The 20,193-nt window shown below is 49.8% G+C and overlaps 2 protein-coding genes across 3 annotated transcripts in view; both read right to left on the bottom strand.

Annotated features, from left to right (window-relative positions):
* Positions 1 to 1,842: 1,842 nt before the first annotated feature.
* On the bottom strand, positions 1,843 to 14,559 carry Sema4g (semaphorin 4G). 2 transcript variants are annotated; one of them, XM_077798921.1, is made up of 16 exons: positions 14,474 to 14,559; positions 10,825 to 11,323; positions 10,585 to 10,733; positions 10,280 to 10,342; positions 7,678 to 7,776; positions 7,478 to 7,571; positions 7,222 to 7,335; positions 6,854 to 7,023; positions 6,601 to 6,770; positions 6,165 to 6,309; positions 5,833 to 6,055; positions 5,481 to 5,596; positions 5,176 to 5,351; positions 4,953 to 5,014; positions 2,255 to 3,307; positions 1,843 to 2,120 (listed from the first exon to the last, which is right to left on the bottom strand). In XM_077798921.1, exons 2-15 carry the CDS (start codon positions 10,946 to 10,948, stop codon positions 2,478 to 2,480), a joined length of 2,535 nt encoding a protein of 844 aa, XP_077655047.1. In that variant the 5' UTR covers positions 10,949 to 11,323; positions 14,474 to 14,559; the 3' UTR covers positions 1,843 to 2,120; positions 2,255 to 2,477. The 2 variants fall into 2 exon arrangements, with proteins under 2 accessions (XP_077655047.1, XP_077655048.1); XM_077798922.1 differs by lacking the exon at positions 14,474 to 14,559 and adding an exon at positions 12,254 to 12,438.
* A 3,851-nt stretch (positions 14,560 to 18,410) lies between these two features.
* Positions 18,411 to 20,193, bottom strand: part of Slf2 (SMC5/6 complex localization factor 2) — a 51,084-nt gene continuing 49,301 nt past the window's right edge. The window contains exon 21 of the transcript XR_013343638.1: positions 18,411 to 18,578. The gene's annotated coding sequence lies outside the window, so the exon portion shown is untranslated. The remainder of the gene's footprint in view (positions 18,579 to 20,193) is intronic.

Below are 20,193 nucleotides of genomic sequence, written 5' to 3'. Positions count from 1 at the left end.
CATATAACCCTGTATCATTAGGATCAAAGGCAATGTTCTAGGCAATTATCTAGATAATTGTTCTAGGCAATTATCTAGGCCTGACTCCTGGAGGGAGTCCTGGGTGATTCTCATACAAGGTTCCCCATAACAAGCTTTCCCTAGTCCCAGCTCCATCCCCACCCCCACCCCCAAGACCCCTCTTTATGCAGCTATGAATCCATGTCATCCCTTGGACCAGTGGATGGGAGGTGCTAGAAAGCTGTTTAGAAGAGCAGGAAGACTGATAAATAAGGAGCATCCCCTGAGCTTAATATTTTTTTCTTTAAAAAATTTTTTTTTTTTTAGTTGTTGACAGACCTTTATTTAGTTATATGTGGTACCGAGAATTCAACCCAGTGCCTCACACATGCTAGGCAAGCGCTCTTCTGAACTACAACCCCAACCCCCCCTTCCCCCAGCTTAATTTAAAAAAGGGAAGCTGTGTGTGGTGGTGCATGCCTATAATCCTAGTGGCTTGGGAGGCTGAGGCAAGAGGCTCACAAGTTCGAGGCTGGCCTCAGGACTTAGTAAGGCCCTAAGCAACTTAGTTACTACTGTCTCAAAAATAAAAATAGCTGGGGATGTAGCTCAGTGGTAAAGTTCCTCTGGGTTCAATCCCAGAACTGCAAAACAAAAAGGCAGGGAATCAGGCATGGGGACGTGTACAGAAAGTAAAAAGTCTGAAAACCCTTGTGTGAATTCTTCAACTGCTGTGATTTTCTTGTTTGTCATGACCTTAAACCACAGTCAATGAATAATGTGAACCTTAATAAAAGGGACTGTGTGCCCACCCAGCACAGCCATGATGGAAGCTAAGGATCTCAGTTTCCTTTGCAAATAATTGTATGGAAAGCAAGGCCAAGCCTGGATGCAAGAACCCCTGTAGCACTCTCTCCATAGGCTCAGAGCCTGTACCCTGAGGACCAGGGCAAGTCAATCTATACCAATCAGACTACTCAGAGATGTGGGGGGAAAAGGATATTTATTAACCAACATTGGGGGAGGAGCTGAGCCCAGGCTCCCCACTCTCACATGCCTATTCCACCCACCTGGGGATGAGTGGGGACATTCCTAAAGAACTGCAGCCGTTCTCACAATAAATACATTCATTGTGGGGTGGAGGTGGGAGAGGCTGGGTGAAGGGCAGTAAAAACCCGTGGGATTCCACGTTCTCAGCTACAAAAATAACAGTCATCCTCACCCAATGGGAATGGGGGAGCTCAGAATTGATTGTCCCATATGGGCCTGAAGACTTCAGAGGCCCCTGGACTCTGAAAGTGTCCCGGTGAGGTAGGACAGGGGTGGGAGCCAAGCATCCAAACTCCCAGCCTCTGCCCTTTGCATAGTTCCAAGAACGGGCTTAGTGTGCCAGGTGAGACATCAGTCCTCTTCTCTCCCTGCTGTGGCTGAGGGGGAGAAAATGCTTGGTCCCCAAAAGGGAAGCTGGCTCATTGAGTGCAGTGTTGGTCACCCGTCCTAGGGAAGGGTCTGCAAAGACAGCTAAATGGGAGGGGGATCTCCCTTTGAAATGTCCATGGACCAAACCTGACAGACACAGGTCCAAGGCAGCAAGGGGAGGCTCAGAGGTGTACGTGGGTGGAAATGTAAGCACATGTGATGTGGGTGTGTTACCACATATGCATAGGGAAAGGACATGCCTAGAGCTCTGTTGCTCTTCGGTGTGACCAAGGGGAGTGGGGAGGCAGACTCACAAGGGCTGCACAGGAAGGCAGAAGAGGGGAATGATGCAGTCTTACCTCCCAGGCTGGCCTGATCCCAAGCTCTTGCCAATGGCATCAACACATTGTGGGGGCGGGGAGGGGGGACTGGGGGAAGATAACTAGACAGGGATGTGACAATTGGAAGGGTACCCCAAATCCAGAAGAAGAGATGAAACACAAGAATGTAGCAGGAGAGGGTAGGGTGGGGTGGGGTGGGGCACTGCAGCCCAGCTGATGAACATTCTTCCATGAGCACATGTGAATGTATGCAGGGCTCAGGTGGCTAGCAGAGGTCTTATCTGGCTTCAGGATGATCTACCAAACAGGGCCATGCAGAGGGTGGTGACATTGAGGCCATCTGGATCTGCAGAGCCCTACCTGGGAGAAAGGAAAGGTTGGGCAGATAACAGAAGCAGAGGATGGAGTAAGTACTCTCCTCCCAAGCATTTAGGTTAAGGGAATAGGAACTGTGTCTGGATCAGCAGAGCACCTGGTCCCCAGGGAGCACCTACCTCTGAGGAGCACCGGTTGGCCTGGGCTGCTCACACATAGGTCTTGGAGACTGAGAAAGGGGCTTAGGCTGGGCCTGACTGGCCAGCCCTACAGAGACATCAAAAAGGTGGGAGAAGGGCATGGAGTAGGGGGTGTGAAGGAGAGTGGCTATGTTGGGGAGGCAGCAGCCCAGCCTGGGGCACACAGGCTGGCTTGGACGAGAATTTGTTCCGGAGGCTGGGCTCAAACAGAGCTCTCATCTAGCTGTTCCACGAGCTGCGTGTGCTTCCTCTTCTCCAAGATGCGGCTGAGTTCCTCAGCAAAGGAGCAGGGCCCTGCTGGCACTCCATTGTTGCTCTGCCTCAGGAGCACATAACTGTTGCCATTCATCCTCCGCAGCCGGCTGGGTAGTGCCACCAGCCCATTGGTCAGCTCAGTCGGTGGTGGTGGAGGTGGTGGGGGCGGTGGAGCTGGGGCACCCTCCCCAGGGATGATCTGGAGGCAGCTGCCCTCCAGGCCCCCAGCCCCCTCCCCATCATCACCCTCATCTTCCTCTCCAGGACATTGGCCTGAGACTGTCTGCAACTGCACAGCAGAGCCCCCTACCCGGCCAGCCCGACCCAGTGAGTATTTCCGTCTGCGTCCTCGTCTGCCTCCCCGAAGACAAGCAACATAGAGGAGGGAGGAGGCCAGGATGAGGCAGAGGCCACCAAGTGCAGCAATGGCTAGCACATAGAGCAGCCTCACGTCTGGTGCCAGCTGTGCCCCAGGCATGGGAGGGGCTTGTGGAGCTGGGGCAGGAGTGGCAGGCCGGACTGTGAGGCTGTAGGAAGCCAGCAGGGTATGGAGGTCATTCTCCTCTGCATAGCAGCTATAGTTTCCACTGTGCTCAGGCTGTGTGTCTGTCACTAGCAGCCCATCCACGCCGACACGGTAGCCATCCTGCCCATCACTTAGACCTTTGCTCCCATTGAGTAGCCACAAAGCACGGGCCAGGTTGGATGGCTGGTCACAAGGCAGAAGGACATCATCACCCCGGAGCACAGAACGGGTCTTCAGTGGTGGTGGTGGCCCTGGGAAGGAGGGTGGAAAAGTCATTACCTACTCATCCCAGGAGGGCATTGGAAATGGCAGGAGTGGCAGGCCGGACTGTGAAGCTGTAGGAAGCCAGCAGGGTACGGAGGCCATTCTCCTCTGCATAGCAGCCATAGTTTCCACTGTGCTCAGGCTGTGTGTCTGTCACTAGCAGCCCATCCACGCCCATACGGTAGCCATTCTGGTGCCAGGATGAGACACTGGTACTAAGCATAGAGTCTAGAACCAGTGACAGCTTACCAAGCCCGTGTGCTTACACTCCCACACGGGTTCCCGTGACCCTTCTCAGGATGCAGGTGGTGCCTGGGCCCATTTGCCTTCTCTTCATGCTCCCATGCTCTCTTGTGATTTCAGTCTCTGCCATCTGCCAGTGACTCCTAATCTCTACCTCCTGCACAGACCTCTCTCTCCTGAGTGCCAGACTTGACTACCATATGTTAGGCATCTCCACATGAAGTCTCTTGGGCACCTAACTAAGGCCAAAGCCTCACTTCCAAACTAAACCAGGTTCTTGCTTTGCATTGCTACCACAATAAATGGTGCCACCAGCTGCTCAGTTTCCTTTGCCTGTCTTTCTTTCCTACCTTTATATCCAGCTCTCATCAGAATCTCTCTGATCTGTTCACTTCTCTCTTTCCACAACTGCCAACCCATTCAGGTCCCCATAGAACCCATTCTCTAAGCAGTAGTTGGGTGATTCGAAAGAACCACAAATCTGATTCATGCCACTCCCCTGCCTATAACTCTTCAGAGTGTCCTGTTGCTTTTCAGGTAAAACCCAGATCCTCAGCATGGTATTGGACCACCTTCTTCTGATGCTCTAACATGCATAGCTCCCTCTGCTCAGGTGTCATTGCCTTACCCCAGGACCTTCACCTACCTGGTTAATTTGTGGGAGACAGCACAGCATAATAATCTAAAGTACAAACTGAATCAGATGCTAGGGGTTAGGTTTAAATTCTGACCTTGCTGCTTAATAGCTGAGTACCTTTAAGCAGTTTACTTATATTTCTTGTACCTGAGGGGTTGTCCCTGAAGGGGATAATAATGGCACTTCTGTCATAGGCGCTGTGAGAATAAGTGTACATAATGATATGTGTTTAGATCAGTGCCTGGCACATACTGAGTACTCAGTACATGTTAGCTATGATCATTCACATCTGTTCTTCCTTCACATGTCACTTCATCTTCCTTGGGGAAATATCTACTACCCTTCTGAATCTTGTCATAGTTATAATTATTAATAATTATCGTTGGTTATTTTTGTGATCATTTGAGTGCTTGCCCCCCCACCACCACCACCACTTGGCTATAAGCTTCAGAAGTGACAAGACACTTGACACTTTCTTTTAATCCCATGCTGGAGATCCATCACAGGATCTCACACATATTGCTCTACTACTGAGCTACATCCCTAGCCTGATACTTGAACCTGTTTCCTTGTTTATAATTTGTTTGAGCTATTGAGCTCTTATTCTGTGCCAGGCTGTGTGCTGGATCATCCTCACTGAAGGCACATAGATGCAGCCACTCATGCACAAACATGGCCATACAAGTGATGGTAAATGGCCAAGAGGACAGGCTCTGCAGCCAGACCCACACAGATCCAAGAGTGTCACTTACCTGTATCCCTGCTGCCTTCACAGCCTCTGTTTCCTCTCTCTATGTCTTGTATCAGTGCTGTCCTGGGGACAGAAGGTCAGGGTTCATGAACAAGGCCAACTGGGCTTTAGTTTCCCCAGTGAAAGGGTTGATGGGGCTGTGAACAAATAACTAGCTCCCACATCCCCTATGACTGCAGGCCTTTCTCCTCCACTTGGGCCACATGCAACCCTCTCCACTTCACCTGCTACTCTGGGACCTGTTGGCTGAGGTGGTGGCTGCCATGCAGGCATGGGTGTTGGGGTTCCAGCCACAGTAAGGGTCCCTTGCTAGGATGCAGTCATAGCAGGAACGGTAGCGGGAGCAGCTGGACAGTGGAAGCTGGATGACTCCACTAGGGGCCCCCACGTAGAGGCTATGCTGGAAGCCAGAGAGGAGAGCTGGTTGGCAACATCCTCCACCCCATTTACAAAACATACACAGCCTCGCCCAGCCTCCCACTCCCCTTGTTTCAGCAAGAACTTTTTGGAGGTCAGAAATCAGAGGTACCTGCATTGGAGAGATGACTAGATTGTCCACAGACTGGGGCTCCCTGAACACTTGTGTCTCTTCGATAATGTGCATCCCAGAGCCCAGGACAATGGCCTTGTGGATCCAGCCATCAGCTGCCGTGGAAAGGGATGAAAGTCAAACCCAAACAATGTGATCTTCCCTCAGCACCCCACAGGAGGCCTGATGGGAACAGCTCAGGAATCATGATGTGGGGAAAAACGATTCAGCAGTAGCAGTGGGAACTCAGTAGAACACTGGGAACTCCCAATAGTCATGGCAGGATGTCTGGGATGTTTAGAAACATTAATGATCAAAGCTAACAGGGACCAGGGATTTGGGTTAGAAGCACCTGTGCCCAGAAAGAGCAGGTCATAGATGGCTCCAGAAGGTGTGGTGACGGGTGTCCCTGTGAGGTGTGTATAGCGCACGTTGCGTTTGAGCAGCAAGGGGCGTCCACGTGTGGGTACCACAGGCCGAGCCATCAGTGGGTGCAACTTCACAAAGTCCAGGACCAGGGATGGCAAGTCTTGGGATGAGTTGTAGCCTCGGCTACGCAATGAATCTGTGATGCACTGGGGTGGGGAATGGGGATGGTGAATCTCAGGACTCTTCTACCTGCCTTCCATAAGGCCAGACCCTCCTCTCCCTCCCAGGGCTCTGGCCCTATGTCTGGGTGCTCACCGAGCCAGGCCGGGGCTCAGGCACCCCACCCTCATAGCGGCCCCAGCGCCGGACACCATCCTGGTATTCCATGTAGGGCCCCGCGAAGACAGCCTGCACCTCAGCCAGGTCATAGCGGCAGATGGCTGAGGCCTCCAAGGTCTTCCTAGGAATGGGACGTAGGGGAAGAGACTGAGTCACACTGAGTGTAGCCTTCCCCAATCCATGTTTAGCTAGCCTGGAGCCACTGTTTCTTTGTCTAGACCTGACTATAGACACTCAGGGCCTATTCCATGGGAGAGTGGCTGCTGTGGCCTCTGGCCCTAGGCTAGCTTGGTGCCTGATGTTCTCATTTTGCAGCCAGTATTCCCCACAATGGACCTAACTCATCCTCACTGACCTCTGCTCCAGCCCAAGTTGTTCCCAGTCAATGCCTCCCCACTGTCCTTGCACTTACCACTGTGTGGTCAGTGTGAAAGTGGCATAGAAGTGTGTGCGGGCGGAGGTGTCAGCATCCAGGCTGCAGACTGCACGCAGTGTCTCATACTGTGGAATGTGACATATGAGACGAGCCTTGAGGAAGGATGTCCACTTCTTCTGCAGGATCTTCTTTCCTCCCAAATCTCCCTGGGGAGGTAGGGGGCAGAGGTTCAAGGACCAGGGTCAGAGATCAAGCCTCTACCCTATGCCCTGATTTCAGCCCTATGTACCTTGCACACACGGGCCACACGGGCCACACGGTGGCTGCTGCGGCTCTGAGTGAAGCTGCTAGAGCCTTCCTCGGCAGCACGCTCCGTGAAGAAGTAGTAAACCTTGTCATCGTCACCCACTGCACTGGCCTTGCTCTCCCGTACCAGCACAGAGAACACAAATTCAGCATCTGTGGGTTGAGCAGTTAAGTGTCTTCTGAGACAGGCTGGGGACCTCTGCCCCACCCTATCCCTCCCTTGACAAGGCACAGGAGTGGAATGAATAGGCTCACCTGGGGACTTGGGGATGGGATGGTCAGCTGCCCAAGGGAGTAAAAATGAAGAAATAGACCCCTACCCCCCTTCATCCTGTGCCTCATCCTCCTAACCATTGAGCCAGTGCATTGGTGCCTCCTCAGTTCTCAGAGAATGTGGGTGGCGGCTCCGGCGGATGTCAGGAATGCTCCGGAATTCATACCGTGTGGCTGTGTAGAGGCCTCCATCTGAGGCAAGGACATGCCAGGAATGAGACATGTCATTTACATCAGGGCACACAACACACGTAGGTTGCAAGTCCTATTGACAAGATCCACTAAATGCCGTCCTTGTGAATGAGGGGCTGGGCAGGGAGGAATGCCTGCTTACCAATGATGAGGCCTGTGAAGCCGCGGGCTGGGTCATAAGGACACTTCTCCTTCCCCTCCTCGAAGCTGGTTGGAAGGGTGAAGGCCTCAGCATCCTAGGGAATGAGGTACCAACAGTCAGTCACAGGACAGGTGTAGGCTGCAGCCCAAGGTTAGACCAGTCTAGGGTCAGCAGTCAGGGCTCAGGTCAGTCATACTCACAATGGCTGCACAGAGGGGCTGGAAGGCATGAGTCCCACATGCATAAAGGTGGGTGGCATTGAGCCGCTGTAGAAACCGGACATGGTTGAAACACTCGGTCTGTGGGATGAGGTAGTGGAGAAGTGTGAGTCCCCTGCTTAGCTAGAGGCCTCCTCCCTTAATCTATTTTAGAGTCTGTCTCTTTCCCCCACTTGCAGGACAAACAGTTCTAAGATGCTCATGGGCCTTTGCATTGCCCAGATTACAAAATATTCCCTGGCACTCTCTGTCCTTAACCTACCAGTGACAAAGCTCTTGGATCACCTAACACCACAGCTTCTCCTGTGTCTCCTGGAGCTCCCTCCACCCCCAGTTCTGGAGCTTCCAGGGCTCCCACCACCCTGAGATGCTTTTTCCCCACTGAACTCCTTCTCAGGCATGTTCCTTGTCCAGGAGTACCCACACCCTGCCTCTCTCTCTCCACCTGCCATCCCTTAGATACATCAAACTCACCTTGTCAGGAGGCAAACTCATCTCCTCCCTAACCTGCATCTTCCCTCCTAAACCTGCTCATCCAGTCTTTCCCACCTCATTCACTGCCTCCATCCTGTTCTCAAGGATGGAGCCAGGAGGCAGGAGTCATCTTCACTGCTTCTCACTCCCTCGCCCCCACATTCAGTCACTCTTCATGATTCATTCTTTGTCCTAAATTGCTCTTGAACTTGGTCCAATTTACCTTATCACCACTGCCCAATTCAAATTACTACCATCATTTCTTTCTTGGACAACTTCAGCAGCCTCCTGACTACCCTCTGCCACTCTTTTTGTTCAATGAATGAGGAATACTTGCATGTAGTATGAAATTTGAAAAGGTATAAGGGGATGTATTGTAATCAGTCTCCCATTTATTCCTGTCTCCCAGGTAGTCTGTGACTGGGGACTGCTACTACCACTGTCTGGAGCTTCCTTCTAGAGATGTTCCACCAATCAACACACTCTTGCTCCTCTCCAACCCAATTCTCAAAGCACATTTCACAAATGTAAACTAGATCATTTCATTGCAGTGGCTCATCAGTGCCCTGAACAGAGTCCCTCAAGCCCCTGGCCCTGCATCACTGGGCCCTGCCCCTTACCCCTGTCTTGGCCTCACTCACTCAATTCTAGCCACACTGGCCTTCTCTGTCTTTCAAATGCCCTAAGCTACCACTCTCTTCACTTCTCTGCCTTGTTAATGATTCTTCCTCCTGTCTGTTGCCCAGGGTTTGAATCTACACAGTCTTCTCTATCTCCTCCCACTCTCTCACCTTGTTGTAGCCCCTGGCATCTGTCCCTTCTCTGTTAGCCTTCTCAGTGCTCTTTCCTCTGACCCATAGGATACTACTCCAGCCTCACCAATGCTTTTCCTGTCTCTAGATTCAGCCTATTTGAGTCTTTCTGGTGTCTGGGCCAGATAAACTTTCCTACAGTGAGCTTACCCTAAGATGTTTACATTTTAAAAGCCATCCCTGCTCTGTCCCAGGACACACACTGCTTTCAATTCTGGGGAGGAATTCTGTGGTCAAATAAGTTTGAAAAACCACAGGTAAAACCTATCTTAGAACCTTAAAGATATTGCTATGCATTGTGGAACTGAACATGCAACACTTTCCAAACAAACTGGATCATTAAACCCCTCTTTTGAAAATTAATATCCCTCAGCACAATGAGAAACAGACTCAGAAGCCTTCCCACTCAAAGTGTTGTATGGGAACTACTGCCTCAGCGTCACCTGGGAGCTTGTCAGAACTATAGAATCCTAGGCCCTTTCCAGACCTACTGATTTAGCATCTGTATTTGTAATATACACAGGTGAATCACATGTAAAGTTTGAGAGCCCTGAGATAAAGTATTAAATGTGAGGGTGCCCATTGTCATAGAATAAAAAACAAAGCCTCTGCTGGGCATTATGGCCTTCCATGACTAGGGTTCTACTTATCTCACTAACCCTGTTATCTACCCACACGGCACCAAGAGGCAGCCTTTTATAGAATCTCCTGGATTCTCCTCTTTAAATTCAGCTGTCCCAGCATCACCCCAGAATCAAGAGTCTCTAGGCCAGTGAAACTTGGGAATGTGTATTTTTAAAAAAAGCTTTCCAGATAGATTCTGTTACATAGTTAGATGCAGGTCCCTTGCAGATACCATGTTTTTAGCCAGATAGGGCTGACATTTCCATAATGCCCCTCCATGGAATAGTGGGTACTAGAGCTAGTCCCCCACCAAAACCTCATTTCTGTCATCTGTAAAATGGGGAAATATTACTTCATAGTTATTTTAGAACTTGAGGAAGATAATAGCTAAGTGAGCACTTACTAGAGGTTACTTCTTATTATCATGATTATAATTTGGAAGTTCAGAGGGGATTAAGATGCCCTGATAGGACAAGCTAATAAGCCACCAGATGTTTGGATTAGAAGGGCTACACCCCAGGTCTGCCACTCCAGCAGCACTCAGTTTTTTTTGTGTGTGTGTGGTTGAAAAGTTGACTTGGGAGTCTGTACCACCTCATCTGTGTCCCTATCAACCCCGGCATCCCCAACTGAGGAGAAGGAAGGAGCTGGAGACAGGGCAGACCACCACATACCTGGTTGTTTTTCCCTTTTTGATGACATTTGCTTTGCATCTCTGGGGAGGCCTCCCACTGGATCTAGCAGGGGTAAAGGGAATGGATAGATGCATTGACAATACCCATTACCCAGAGGGTTCAAGGGAGCTAGAAAAACTGGGATGGGGTGAATAGCAGGAGGAACACTGGATGCAAGGGAGACCTGGGCTGGGAAGGGAAGTGCTGTCCAAAGGGCTATGGAAGTCTGGCAGGGTTCTGGGAAGCTGAGGTCCCTGTGAACAGGATAAGGCTATATGAGGGTGGTCCAAGTTTCAGGGGCTGACCTCTTTGTGAGCCCCATCTCCTATGTCATGGGCACTGAGAGAGAACAGGGCGCCTCGAGCTCCCACCAGCAGCCTTGCAGAGGCCTCCTCCAACAGCAATGTTGAATAGTTCTGGGCTTGGCCCTTGAAGTGCCGGGTCCCGGAGAGCTCTAGGGAGAGCAGAGGCAGTGAGCCCAGTTTGGGGGCTGCCCCCTGCTCCCTGCCCTGGCTGCTGTGGCCTTTGAAGATTGAGGGTCTAACCTTCATAGGAAATGGTCATCCGTGGGGTGGCATCTAGTTCTCGGGAAGGTCGCCGCAAGGAGGGTCCAGGGACAGCTGTTGCTGTGAGGAGGCTCAGGAAGAGGGGCCAAAGCCTCCCCAACATCTTCTTGGGGAGGCCAAGACCAACAAGACCCCCAAGGGGAGCCAGGGCCAGTCACAGGAGGAGATGGGAAACACAGTCACAGGGGTCAAAGTCCAAGAAGGTCACATAGAAGGTCAGGGGACATGAGGCCTTGGGGTCAAGAAGTCATGGGGCCAGGGAGGATCCTGGAATGGGGGGGACATGGAGCCACAGGGTTGTGTGGCCATGGAATCTCAGCTATGGGGTCAGAGGGAAGGGTGGATCACATGCCTTTCTGCATCAAATGCAAACTTCATGGTAATCGGAAGTTGCGGAGTCATAGAGGGTTCGTAGGTTACTGATGGGTCACTTTGCCCCTGATAGCAGGGCTATTCCTGGTTCTCTGAGGTCCGTTTTCTGAAGGAGGGGGGAAAAAAACCAAAAGAGGATAAAAATCTCTTTGATCTGTGGGCAGGTGGAAGATTGTTGGAATTACCCAGTCTTCAGGGACACCAAAGGGTGGAGGTCCAGCTTCCATAGAACTCCTAGGACAGAATTGACTCATTCCTGTTCATCTCTGTTCTGATGCAGGAGGCTAGGATGGGAACTTGCCCTCTTTTTCTGATCCTGGACTCCCTCCAACTCAAACCCCAAGTAACACCCCTTCTCTGGCCAAGTCAGAAGCTCTTCTAGGTCCCCTTTGAGGTGGAATTTGTGTTCTCAAAAGAGAATGCTTCTTCAACAATGGGCAGCTGCTGCCCCTGCTGCCTGCGGGGGTGCCTTATGCAGGAAGGCCTGAACAGAGATGTTTAATGGGCCTTTGTTAATTTTGTCCTGTTTTCCCTTTGTTTTTTCTTTTCCTTGGCCTGAGAGCTCCCTCTGGAATTTCTCTTTAATTAGACACTTCTCCTCCTCAGCATTCTTCTCTGGGGGGTGCACATCTCTGCCCTGCCCATGCGAGTCTGTACTGTACCCTCTGGCTAGGCCTCCACACGTGTCCCTACCTGCTAGCAGGCATTCCACAGGCACAAGGGGGTCAGAACCAGGTATGAGTATATGGGTATCCCTAGCTGCACAGGTATAACATCTGTGCAGGAGACTGTAGTGTGCAAGGCCAGTTAATGGAGACACAAGTAATGTGGATAAGGTGGATGGTGAGATCTCTGAGTTCTTGGCCACCTTCCCTGGCACATCTTGGAGATTATTCCCGTACCTGGATCCTCCCTCAAGCCAACAATCGGGATTGGGGGATAGGCTTTCCCTGGCACCTTTTACAGGTCTCCTGATCTCTGAGGGGGGTCCTTCATTTTCCTGGCCTGGGCTTGGTATGGAGGCGGTTCAACTCACCTCATCTCATCAGATACCCAGAAGCAGGGTCAGAAGGTGCCACTGGCCTCTCCTCTTTCTTCCAGGTCAAATATTAACTATCTGGCCTTGAAGAGAGGGGAGGGATCAAGAGCTGGCTAGAGGATAACAGGAATTTGGAGGGTTTATTCAAAGAGTTAAAGGTCAGCATGGGAGGGGAGAGTGAATATGAGAGGGAGAGGAGAGGGCCTGCAGATCACAGAAAGGGCACTAGTTCCTGATTTGGGGGCTGGGGCATCAGGAAGTTTCAGGCAAGCTTCTCATGCTCCACCCCTCACTGTGGAGGCACACCTGTTTACCTTTGGGGCCTCCTATTTGCTTAGCACAGAAGCGGGGAGCCCTATAGCCAGGAGGGATCAGTCCCTAGGATTGGGCAGAACAAACACACCCCAGGTTAAAGGAACCACTCAGAGTGCAGTACATGGCACATTTATACAGGTTTATCCTGAATCACATGGGTCCAAAGGAAGGTGATGTACATGCACAGGTGTGAGTATACATTCACAGGGAGGGCTATGAACACATGTATTCACAGGAGAGTCATTCACACACTCACACTCACAGGGAGGTTTGTGCACACTTATGTTCACATGGAGAGTCATGGCCATGTGTAGTGATACATTTCACATGTAAGGTTGCATTCATATGCCCATCTATTTTTTGGGGGGGGGTATACCAGGGATTGAACTCAGAGGCACTAGACCATTGAGCCACATCCCCAGCCCTATTTTGCACTTTATTTAGAGACAGGGTTCATTGAGTTGCTTAGCACCTTGCTTTTGCTGAGGCTGGCTTTGAACTTGTGATCTTCCTGCCTCAGCCTCCTGAGCTGCTGGGATTACGGGCATGCACCATTGCACCCAGCAGATGATCAGGGTTCTAAACCGACATATGTGGGCTTATATAAAGGGCTGTATACCTCTTCAACAGGAGAGTCCTGTATAGGTATACACAGGTGTGTAGGGACATGCATACAAACCCATTGAGTCAGGCATACTAATGTTCACAGAAGGGCCAGCTACATGTTGTGTTCACACAATACTCAAACACAATTACAACCATGTAGGGACAAGCACACATGCATACAGGGGTCTGATTCTTGCTGCAGGCTTGGTGGCTAACAGTGTTCATTGGGCTGAGGTGCAGAGCAGAACTGTACCTTCCTTTCCCAAAGTCCCAATTCAAAGGCCAGATTCCAAGTGTGTATTGTGGTTCTGTGTGGGGATGGGGGACATGGGGATGTTGAGGGGAGGCTTCTGGGCTTCTGACCTGGAATGAGTGCATAGGTCAAGGCTACTCTGCAAGGGAGGGAGGAGGTAACTAACCCAGTCAGGAGGAGGTCCTTAGTTTTATCAAAGAGGGATGGAATGAAGTGCAAAACATAGCAGTCTTCCATCTCCATGCATACTGCAGTTCTAGATTTGGGGAATTAAGGATAGAAGTAAGTGGGAGCTCATAGCTCCCACTTAACCTGCTGGGAGGGAGGACAGGCGGGGCTAACCAGACTAGGCGGAGCATTCATACCCCTCCCCCAGTGGCTAAGCGGGTTCAAGGTCTCCAGTTCACACCCCACACTTCACCCTGAGTTCTACAGTTCAGGTTGCCGGTCCCCTGAACTCCGATCACCTTCTCACTATTAGGTACTAAGGTGGAGAGGATTGGGGAAGGATGCCCCCCGCCCCCAACAGGATCAATGGAGGATCGGCCGGCTCTCGACCTTCATCCCAGATGTCCACCTGCCTGTAGGCGGTATCTCCCTCTGCCCAGTAGGATGGCGGTCTCTCCTGGCTAGAGAGAGCCCCTCCCTTGCCACCCCCTCCCTCCACCATTCTGGACAGTCCGTGGTTCTCTCCTTTCGTCAGATCTAACCTCAGTCTCTACTGCTGCAGCTCGAGGACAAGCTCTCCTTCGATCGCGCTGGACGCCGAGAGACGTGACCCAGATCCAGAGGAACACTGTTCGCCACGCGGGTCCCCGCCCCGCTCCGGTCCCAGACTCCGCGGCGGCCGGTCTGCGCCCTGCGCGACCTGAGGCCTGGCCAGTGCCCCTCTAAAGCCTTTATGCAGGACCGGGGGTCTTGGCAGTGAGAAAGGCCCGGCCCAGTTCATAGGGTGGAGTGGACGTGGGGAAGGCTTTGCCCGGCTCCCGACCCCCGGCCCGGGCCTGGCCCCGTCGGCTGCCCGCACTCTCCGCCTTCCTCACCTTTGCGCGTTGGGATCCGGGGCCACAGAGACAGCGACGCGCGGTTCGGCGGCCCCACAGCACCAGCTGCGGGAGGAAGGGGCCGCGGCCAGAGGCGGGGCGGGGGTGGAGGCGGAGCCGGGGGTGGGGCGGGGGCCTGGAGGCGGGCCCACGGGCGGGGTGCGGGGAAGGCCGCTCTCTTCTTTCGCGCCCCCCACCCTAGCACAATGGAGATGGCTTGAAGGTAAGGCTCACAAACAACCTTAGTGCATCTGGCGTCCCAGCTCTTCTAGGCCAAGCGACCTGGGTACCGCCCCCTACTGGGGGGTCTTGCCCAACGCGTTCGCCCTCCACAAGTTTGGCGCCCGCCCGCCTATTCCCTTTAACCCTAGGATCTCTCCCATTTGTCTACTGCAGGTGACCAGGAAATTTTGTCCTTTGAGGTTTTCCCTCTCCGAGAGCCCTCTGTCTGTTTCTAACTTCGACCTTACTTCTTGGGTTCTGTCCCACCCCGCCGCGTGTCCCGGCAATCAGCTTAGGGTACAATAACAGGGTGAGTGTGGGGTGGGGGTTGGAGCTACAGTAGGTGGGGACCAGGCATCCGGGCAGCTCTGAACACAAGGGCCTCCCTCTGCCTGACTGTTCAGCTTGAGGTCTGAGTAGGTGGAGGGGATGAAGTGACAGTTTGATCTGAAGTGCTCCCAGAAAAATGCCCTTTTCTGAATAAATAAATCACAACCTTTTTTTGGGGGTGGGGCGAGTACCTGGGATTGAAATGAGGGGCACTTAACCACTGAACCACATTCCCAGTACTAGGGCCTAGCTAAATTGCTAAAGCTGGCTTTGAACTTGGGATCTTCCTGCCTCAACCTCCTGAGTCGCTGGGATTACAGGCATGTGAAGTCACAATCTTTTGCACTGATTCACTCACCAAATCTTAGCCCTAACTTAGTTTCCCCTCAGAGACTGGGTCACCCAGACACCTGCCTTCCCCTCTAGCTTCTCTTGAACATTATTCTTACTCCAAAGTTTCAGTGCATGTTCCCAAGCAAATATCCTTTCCTTGCCAGGTTTAATCCCTTTCCAGCAGCAATTCAGAAAACCCCCTCAGAATCAATTCCTCAACTCCTTTAACTAGGATGTTTTTCTGCAAACATAGGCCCTGCCTCCTTTCTATTGCCTCAATAAAACCTGAGCTCTGGACATGACCCTGACCAATCCCCTCCCCCACTAAAATCCATGACAACATTGATCTAGGCCCAAGAGAAGGATCAAGTAAAGGGCCACAGGAATGGACTCTTGCATGTGTCCAGGAGTTTGAACAGGATCGAGGTTGCATATTTAACTGAAGGGACCTTGAGAAAGACACTTCATCCTTCTTTCTGGAATCCTTAAAGCTCAAGAGTTTGGTACTTAATCCTATACAATCTCATTGCTTGGAGTGCAGTGTGACTGTAGACTGCTAGACAGCAGGACTCATATCACACTTCCACCCCCACCCCTTAAACTTGTCTACCAGCACTATGAAAACAGGGGGTGTGTGTGTGGCAGGGGGGGGGGGGAGGCGGTGGCTTGGAGAAACACTCATATTAAAAAATGCACACACTTTATAGGGTGCCCAGCTAAATTTTTTTTTAGTAGTACTGAAGATTGAACCCAGGGGCATTCTACCACTGAGCTGCAACCCCAGACCTTTTTAATTTAAGGAGGTCTTACCAAATTGCAGAGGCTGGACTTGAATTTGCAAATCTCTTACTTCAGCCTCTGTAGTAGCTTGGATTACAGGCATGCACCACTGCTCTTGGCTCATTTCTTTCATTGTACCCTCATCTCATCCTGAGGAATTAGTAGTCCCATTTTATAGATGGGAAACAGGCTCTAAGAAGTTAAGGAACTGGCGTTGGAATTCATTCTGCTTATAGAAAGTTCTCAATGAAGACTGGAAAAGTCCGAGAAAGGGTATGCATAGGAAGCCTGGGAATAATTATCACTAGGCAAGGGCAAAAATGTACAAATTGGTCCAGACTGTTTGGGGAGAGTAGGGAGAAGGGAAGGGGCATGCAAGAGGCCAGTGAGTTTGATTTGATGAAACAGGAAGGTATCCTAGAGGGAAATAGAAGGGAAAAGTCAGATCACAGCTTGGAAAAGACCACAGAACATCCTGAAAGAGCTGATGGAGCAAGTGAGGAAGTCAGTAAGACACGGTTAAGAAGGATAAATCTATAGTCCTTATGGGGAACTGGGTTGGAGGGAACAATGGGGTGGGACAGGAAGACTGCCCTCCACAAAGTACTTGGCAGGAGAGAAAGTAAACTCAGGGGCTAAGGGAATTGGTAGTATGGCTCCCAAGTTCTCAGATTCAGTGCTAACTTCATATACCTCAGGAGTGGCAAATAGGCCAAATGGTAGGTTCTGTGTCTCAGCTTCACTGAAGCAAGCTATTCTCTCTTCTCAGGTGTTCCTAATGAAGACTCAAAACTTTACATTTTTTCTTGTTTTTGCTTTTTGCATGCTACTGGGAATTAAACCCAGAGAGAGGTGTTTTTCCATTTAACTCTACCCCCAGATCTTTTTATTTATTTATTTAATGGTGCTGGGGATTAGAACCCAGGGTCTTGTGCATAAAGGCAAGCACTCTACCAGCTGAGCTATATATATCCCCAGCCCCTCAGATCTTTATTTTGATACAGGTCTTCTTGCTAAGTAGCTCAGATTGGCCTCGAACTTGAGATCCTTCTGCTCCAGGCTCCCAACTAGCTGAAATTACAGGCAGGCACCACTGTACCTGGCTAAGATACTTTTTGGTGGGTTCGTGGTGTGTGTGTGGGGGGTGGTAGTGGTGTGTGGTTCCTGATGTTTGAACCCAGGAGTGCTTTACCACTGAGCTATACCCCGGCCCTATTTATTTAAAAAATTTGGAGATAGAGTCTATGTTGTGAAGATGGCCTCAAATTTATAATCCTGCCTCAGCTTGTGTAGTTGCTGGGATTATAGGTACATGCCACCATATCTGGCTAACCTCCCACATTTCTAAAATGAGCAAAATGTGATTTTAGTCTTACTTTCAGTATGGCACTTGCTAAACTGTCATTGGGCAGTTAATTTTAGTTCTTTTTATTGTTGGTACTAGGGATTGATCCCAGGGGCACTTTACCACTGAGCTACATTCCCAGTCCTTTTTTAACTTTTTAAGACAGGCTCCCAAATTGCTGGGATTGCAGGTGTGTGTCACCATATATGGCTACTTCAATACATTTGAAAATGTGGATTCAGACTATAATCCATTTCTTTTTTTCCAACTTAAAACTGTGAACCTAATAAAAGTATTAGATCTGAAGGCAGTTAATGGTGCTTTCTATAGGAAGTATCTTTTGACTTGATTCTTCCATGCAAATCAAGATGATAAAATATGACTGAGGGAAATATTGACAGTATAAAAAACTTGAAATCAAACATTCAAGAAATGAATCCTAACCCAGCCTTAACTCTGTGCCCTGGGACACAAGGCACATTATTCTATTACTCATCCTTGAAATCACCAATCTTGCTACTTGATAGGGTGGCTCTGAGAAGATCCCATTTGGAAACTCTTAAGTACTTTACATATACACAATACAAATATGAATTTTGTTTTTGCTAGGCTACTTTTCACTACTCTGCTGAAAGAAAGTGGCTGATAAGAGTGCTTCTTGCCTTCACCAGATTCTCAGCCACCTGCACATCAGGATTGGTTTGGGTCTAGGCTCAGTTACTCACTGTAGCGGGGATCCTAGGTGAAGGGGGTGGGTATGAACTCCTGAAACTTGAGGCTCCCTGAGGCAGAGAACTTTGGCCTAGTCAGGTTGTCCTGCTTCCTGTCCACTGTGGCAGCATTTCTGTTCCTGCTTTGCCATCTCCATCTCTGGTCTGCCCAGCATTTTCCCTTTAGGAGGTGTGATCTTTATTTTGGCCATTTATACAGCTGAGGTGTTTCTTCAGCAGGGACTGTCACCAGTTCAACAATGCTGTAGTCTCACTGTTCTGTGCCTCAGAAGCCTGTTTTGCCTGCTAAGTTTTCCTCCAAGCCAGTCTTCTTGGAGTCAGACCCAAAGCTGGGCATTCTGGTTTGCCCTCTCTTGACTCCAGCCTAGGGAATGGTTAGCAAGGAAAAGGGAGTATCAGGACATGTCCATGAATGCTGGAAAACCACCACCCACCATCTCTTTCTCAGCTACTTGGCATAAGGAAAGTCAGAAACTTTATTTTTTGGTACTGGTGATTGAACCTGGGGGTGCTTTTTAAAAAATTACTTATTAATTTACTTAGCAGTACTTGAGATTGAACCCAGGGGTGCTCTAACCATTAAGCAACACCCCCAGCTTTTTATTTTTTGAGTCAAGTTCTTGTAAGTTGCTTAGAGCCTTGCTAAATTGCTAAAGCTGGCTTTGAATTTGTGATCCTCCTGCCTCAGCCTCCCAAGTTGCTGGGATTACAGGTGTGTGCCACCATACCTGGCTCTGGGTGTGCTTTACACTACATTCTTAGCCCTTAAAAAACAACTTTTTTTTCCTTGACAAAATGTCTTGCTAACTTGCCCAGGCAGGCCTCAAACTTGTGATCCTCCTGCCTCAGCCTCCTGAGTGGCTAGGATTACAAGTATAGACCATGACACATGGCTTTATTATTAAATTTTTACCAGCAGACAGGGCTAGACAGAGAACCATCTGAAGCTCCCTGAAGTTAAAGGAACAGAGCATACAACTATACTTTCTGGGGATAAAATTCAATCATCAGCACACTCCAGGATATCTGATTAGGAGCAATTTTAATTGTCATCCGAGAAGAGTCTCTTAAGCAAAACAGTGAGAGAGGAATGATTGAGTTCTTCCCATATGCCAGGCACTGTACCGAGCACTTTTCATGCATTAACTCACTTAATCCTTATAAACTCTGAAGTAGACACCAATGTTATTCCTCCTACTAGATGAATAAATAGAACTTGCCCAATATCAAATGGCTAGTGTGGTGAGATTGGGATCTAGGGCTAAGCCTAGGGGCAAGGTCAAGGCCCTTCTCTTATATTGAATAAGGCTGTGCTGTCTACCATTAAGTACTCATAGGAGTGTTTCTGCTTCTGCCTGGTTGTCAACCCCTATCCCTCTAACCCACTGTCAAAAGAAAAATGCAGCATCCTCCAATTCATCTATCAGAAAGGATAATGAAAATACTGGCATTGTTCTGGAACTTGAGGTCTCCTGAGAACAATGCCTACGCCTTCTGAGTTTGTTAGAATAACTTCTCCTATAAGGGGTATTAACCTATGTCTCCCCACAGTTGGCATACCCAGAGCCTTATCTACCTGGTTGGTCAAAGGTAATCCTGAGCCCTGCCTCTGCACTGTAGGGTGTCCCCCTTTTTGGTCCTGTGCTATACAAAATGGCATCTAGGTCAAGGGAATTTTTTCTAGCCCTCTTTGCCCAATAGCTTAAAGTATTTTAACCTAGATACCAGCAGGTAAGATTCCTAAGAGCTATCTGTGTTGTTTGTTACTAAATTCTTACTGGCTCCTTTAAAGTGTCTAACATGTAGTAGGTTCTCAATAGTTGTTAAATGAACACGGCAAATGAGGTAAAAATGAGATTACTGAAACTTCTGTAAAATATACAGAAAGTTATTAACTGGTTATATAAAAGCTTTTGTGTTTTCCAGAAACAGGAGCTAATGAGCTAGAAAACTGGAGAAACCAAAGAGAAAGGAATAAG

Source organism: Urocitellus parryii, chromosome 5 (genome assembly GCF_045843805.1).
Source record: "Urocitellus parryii isolate mUroPar1 chromosome 5, mUroPar1.hap1, whole genome shotgun sequence".
Taxonomy (NCBI): domain Eukaryota; kingdom Metazoa; phylum Chordata; class Mammalia; order Rodentia; family Sciuridae; genus Urocitellus; species Urocitellus parryii.
The sequence above is the reverse complement of the archived record's forward strand: the minus strand, read 5'-3'. Positions and strand labels throughout refer to the sequence as shown.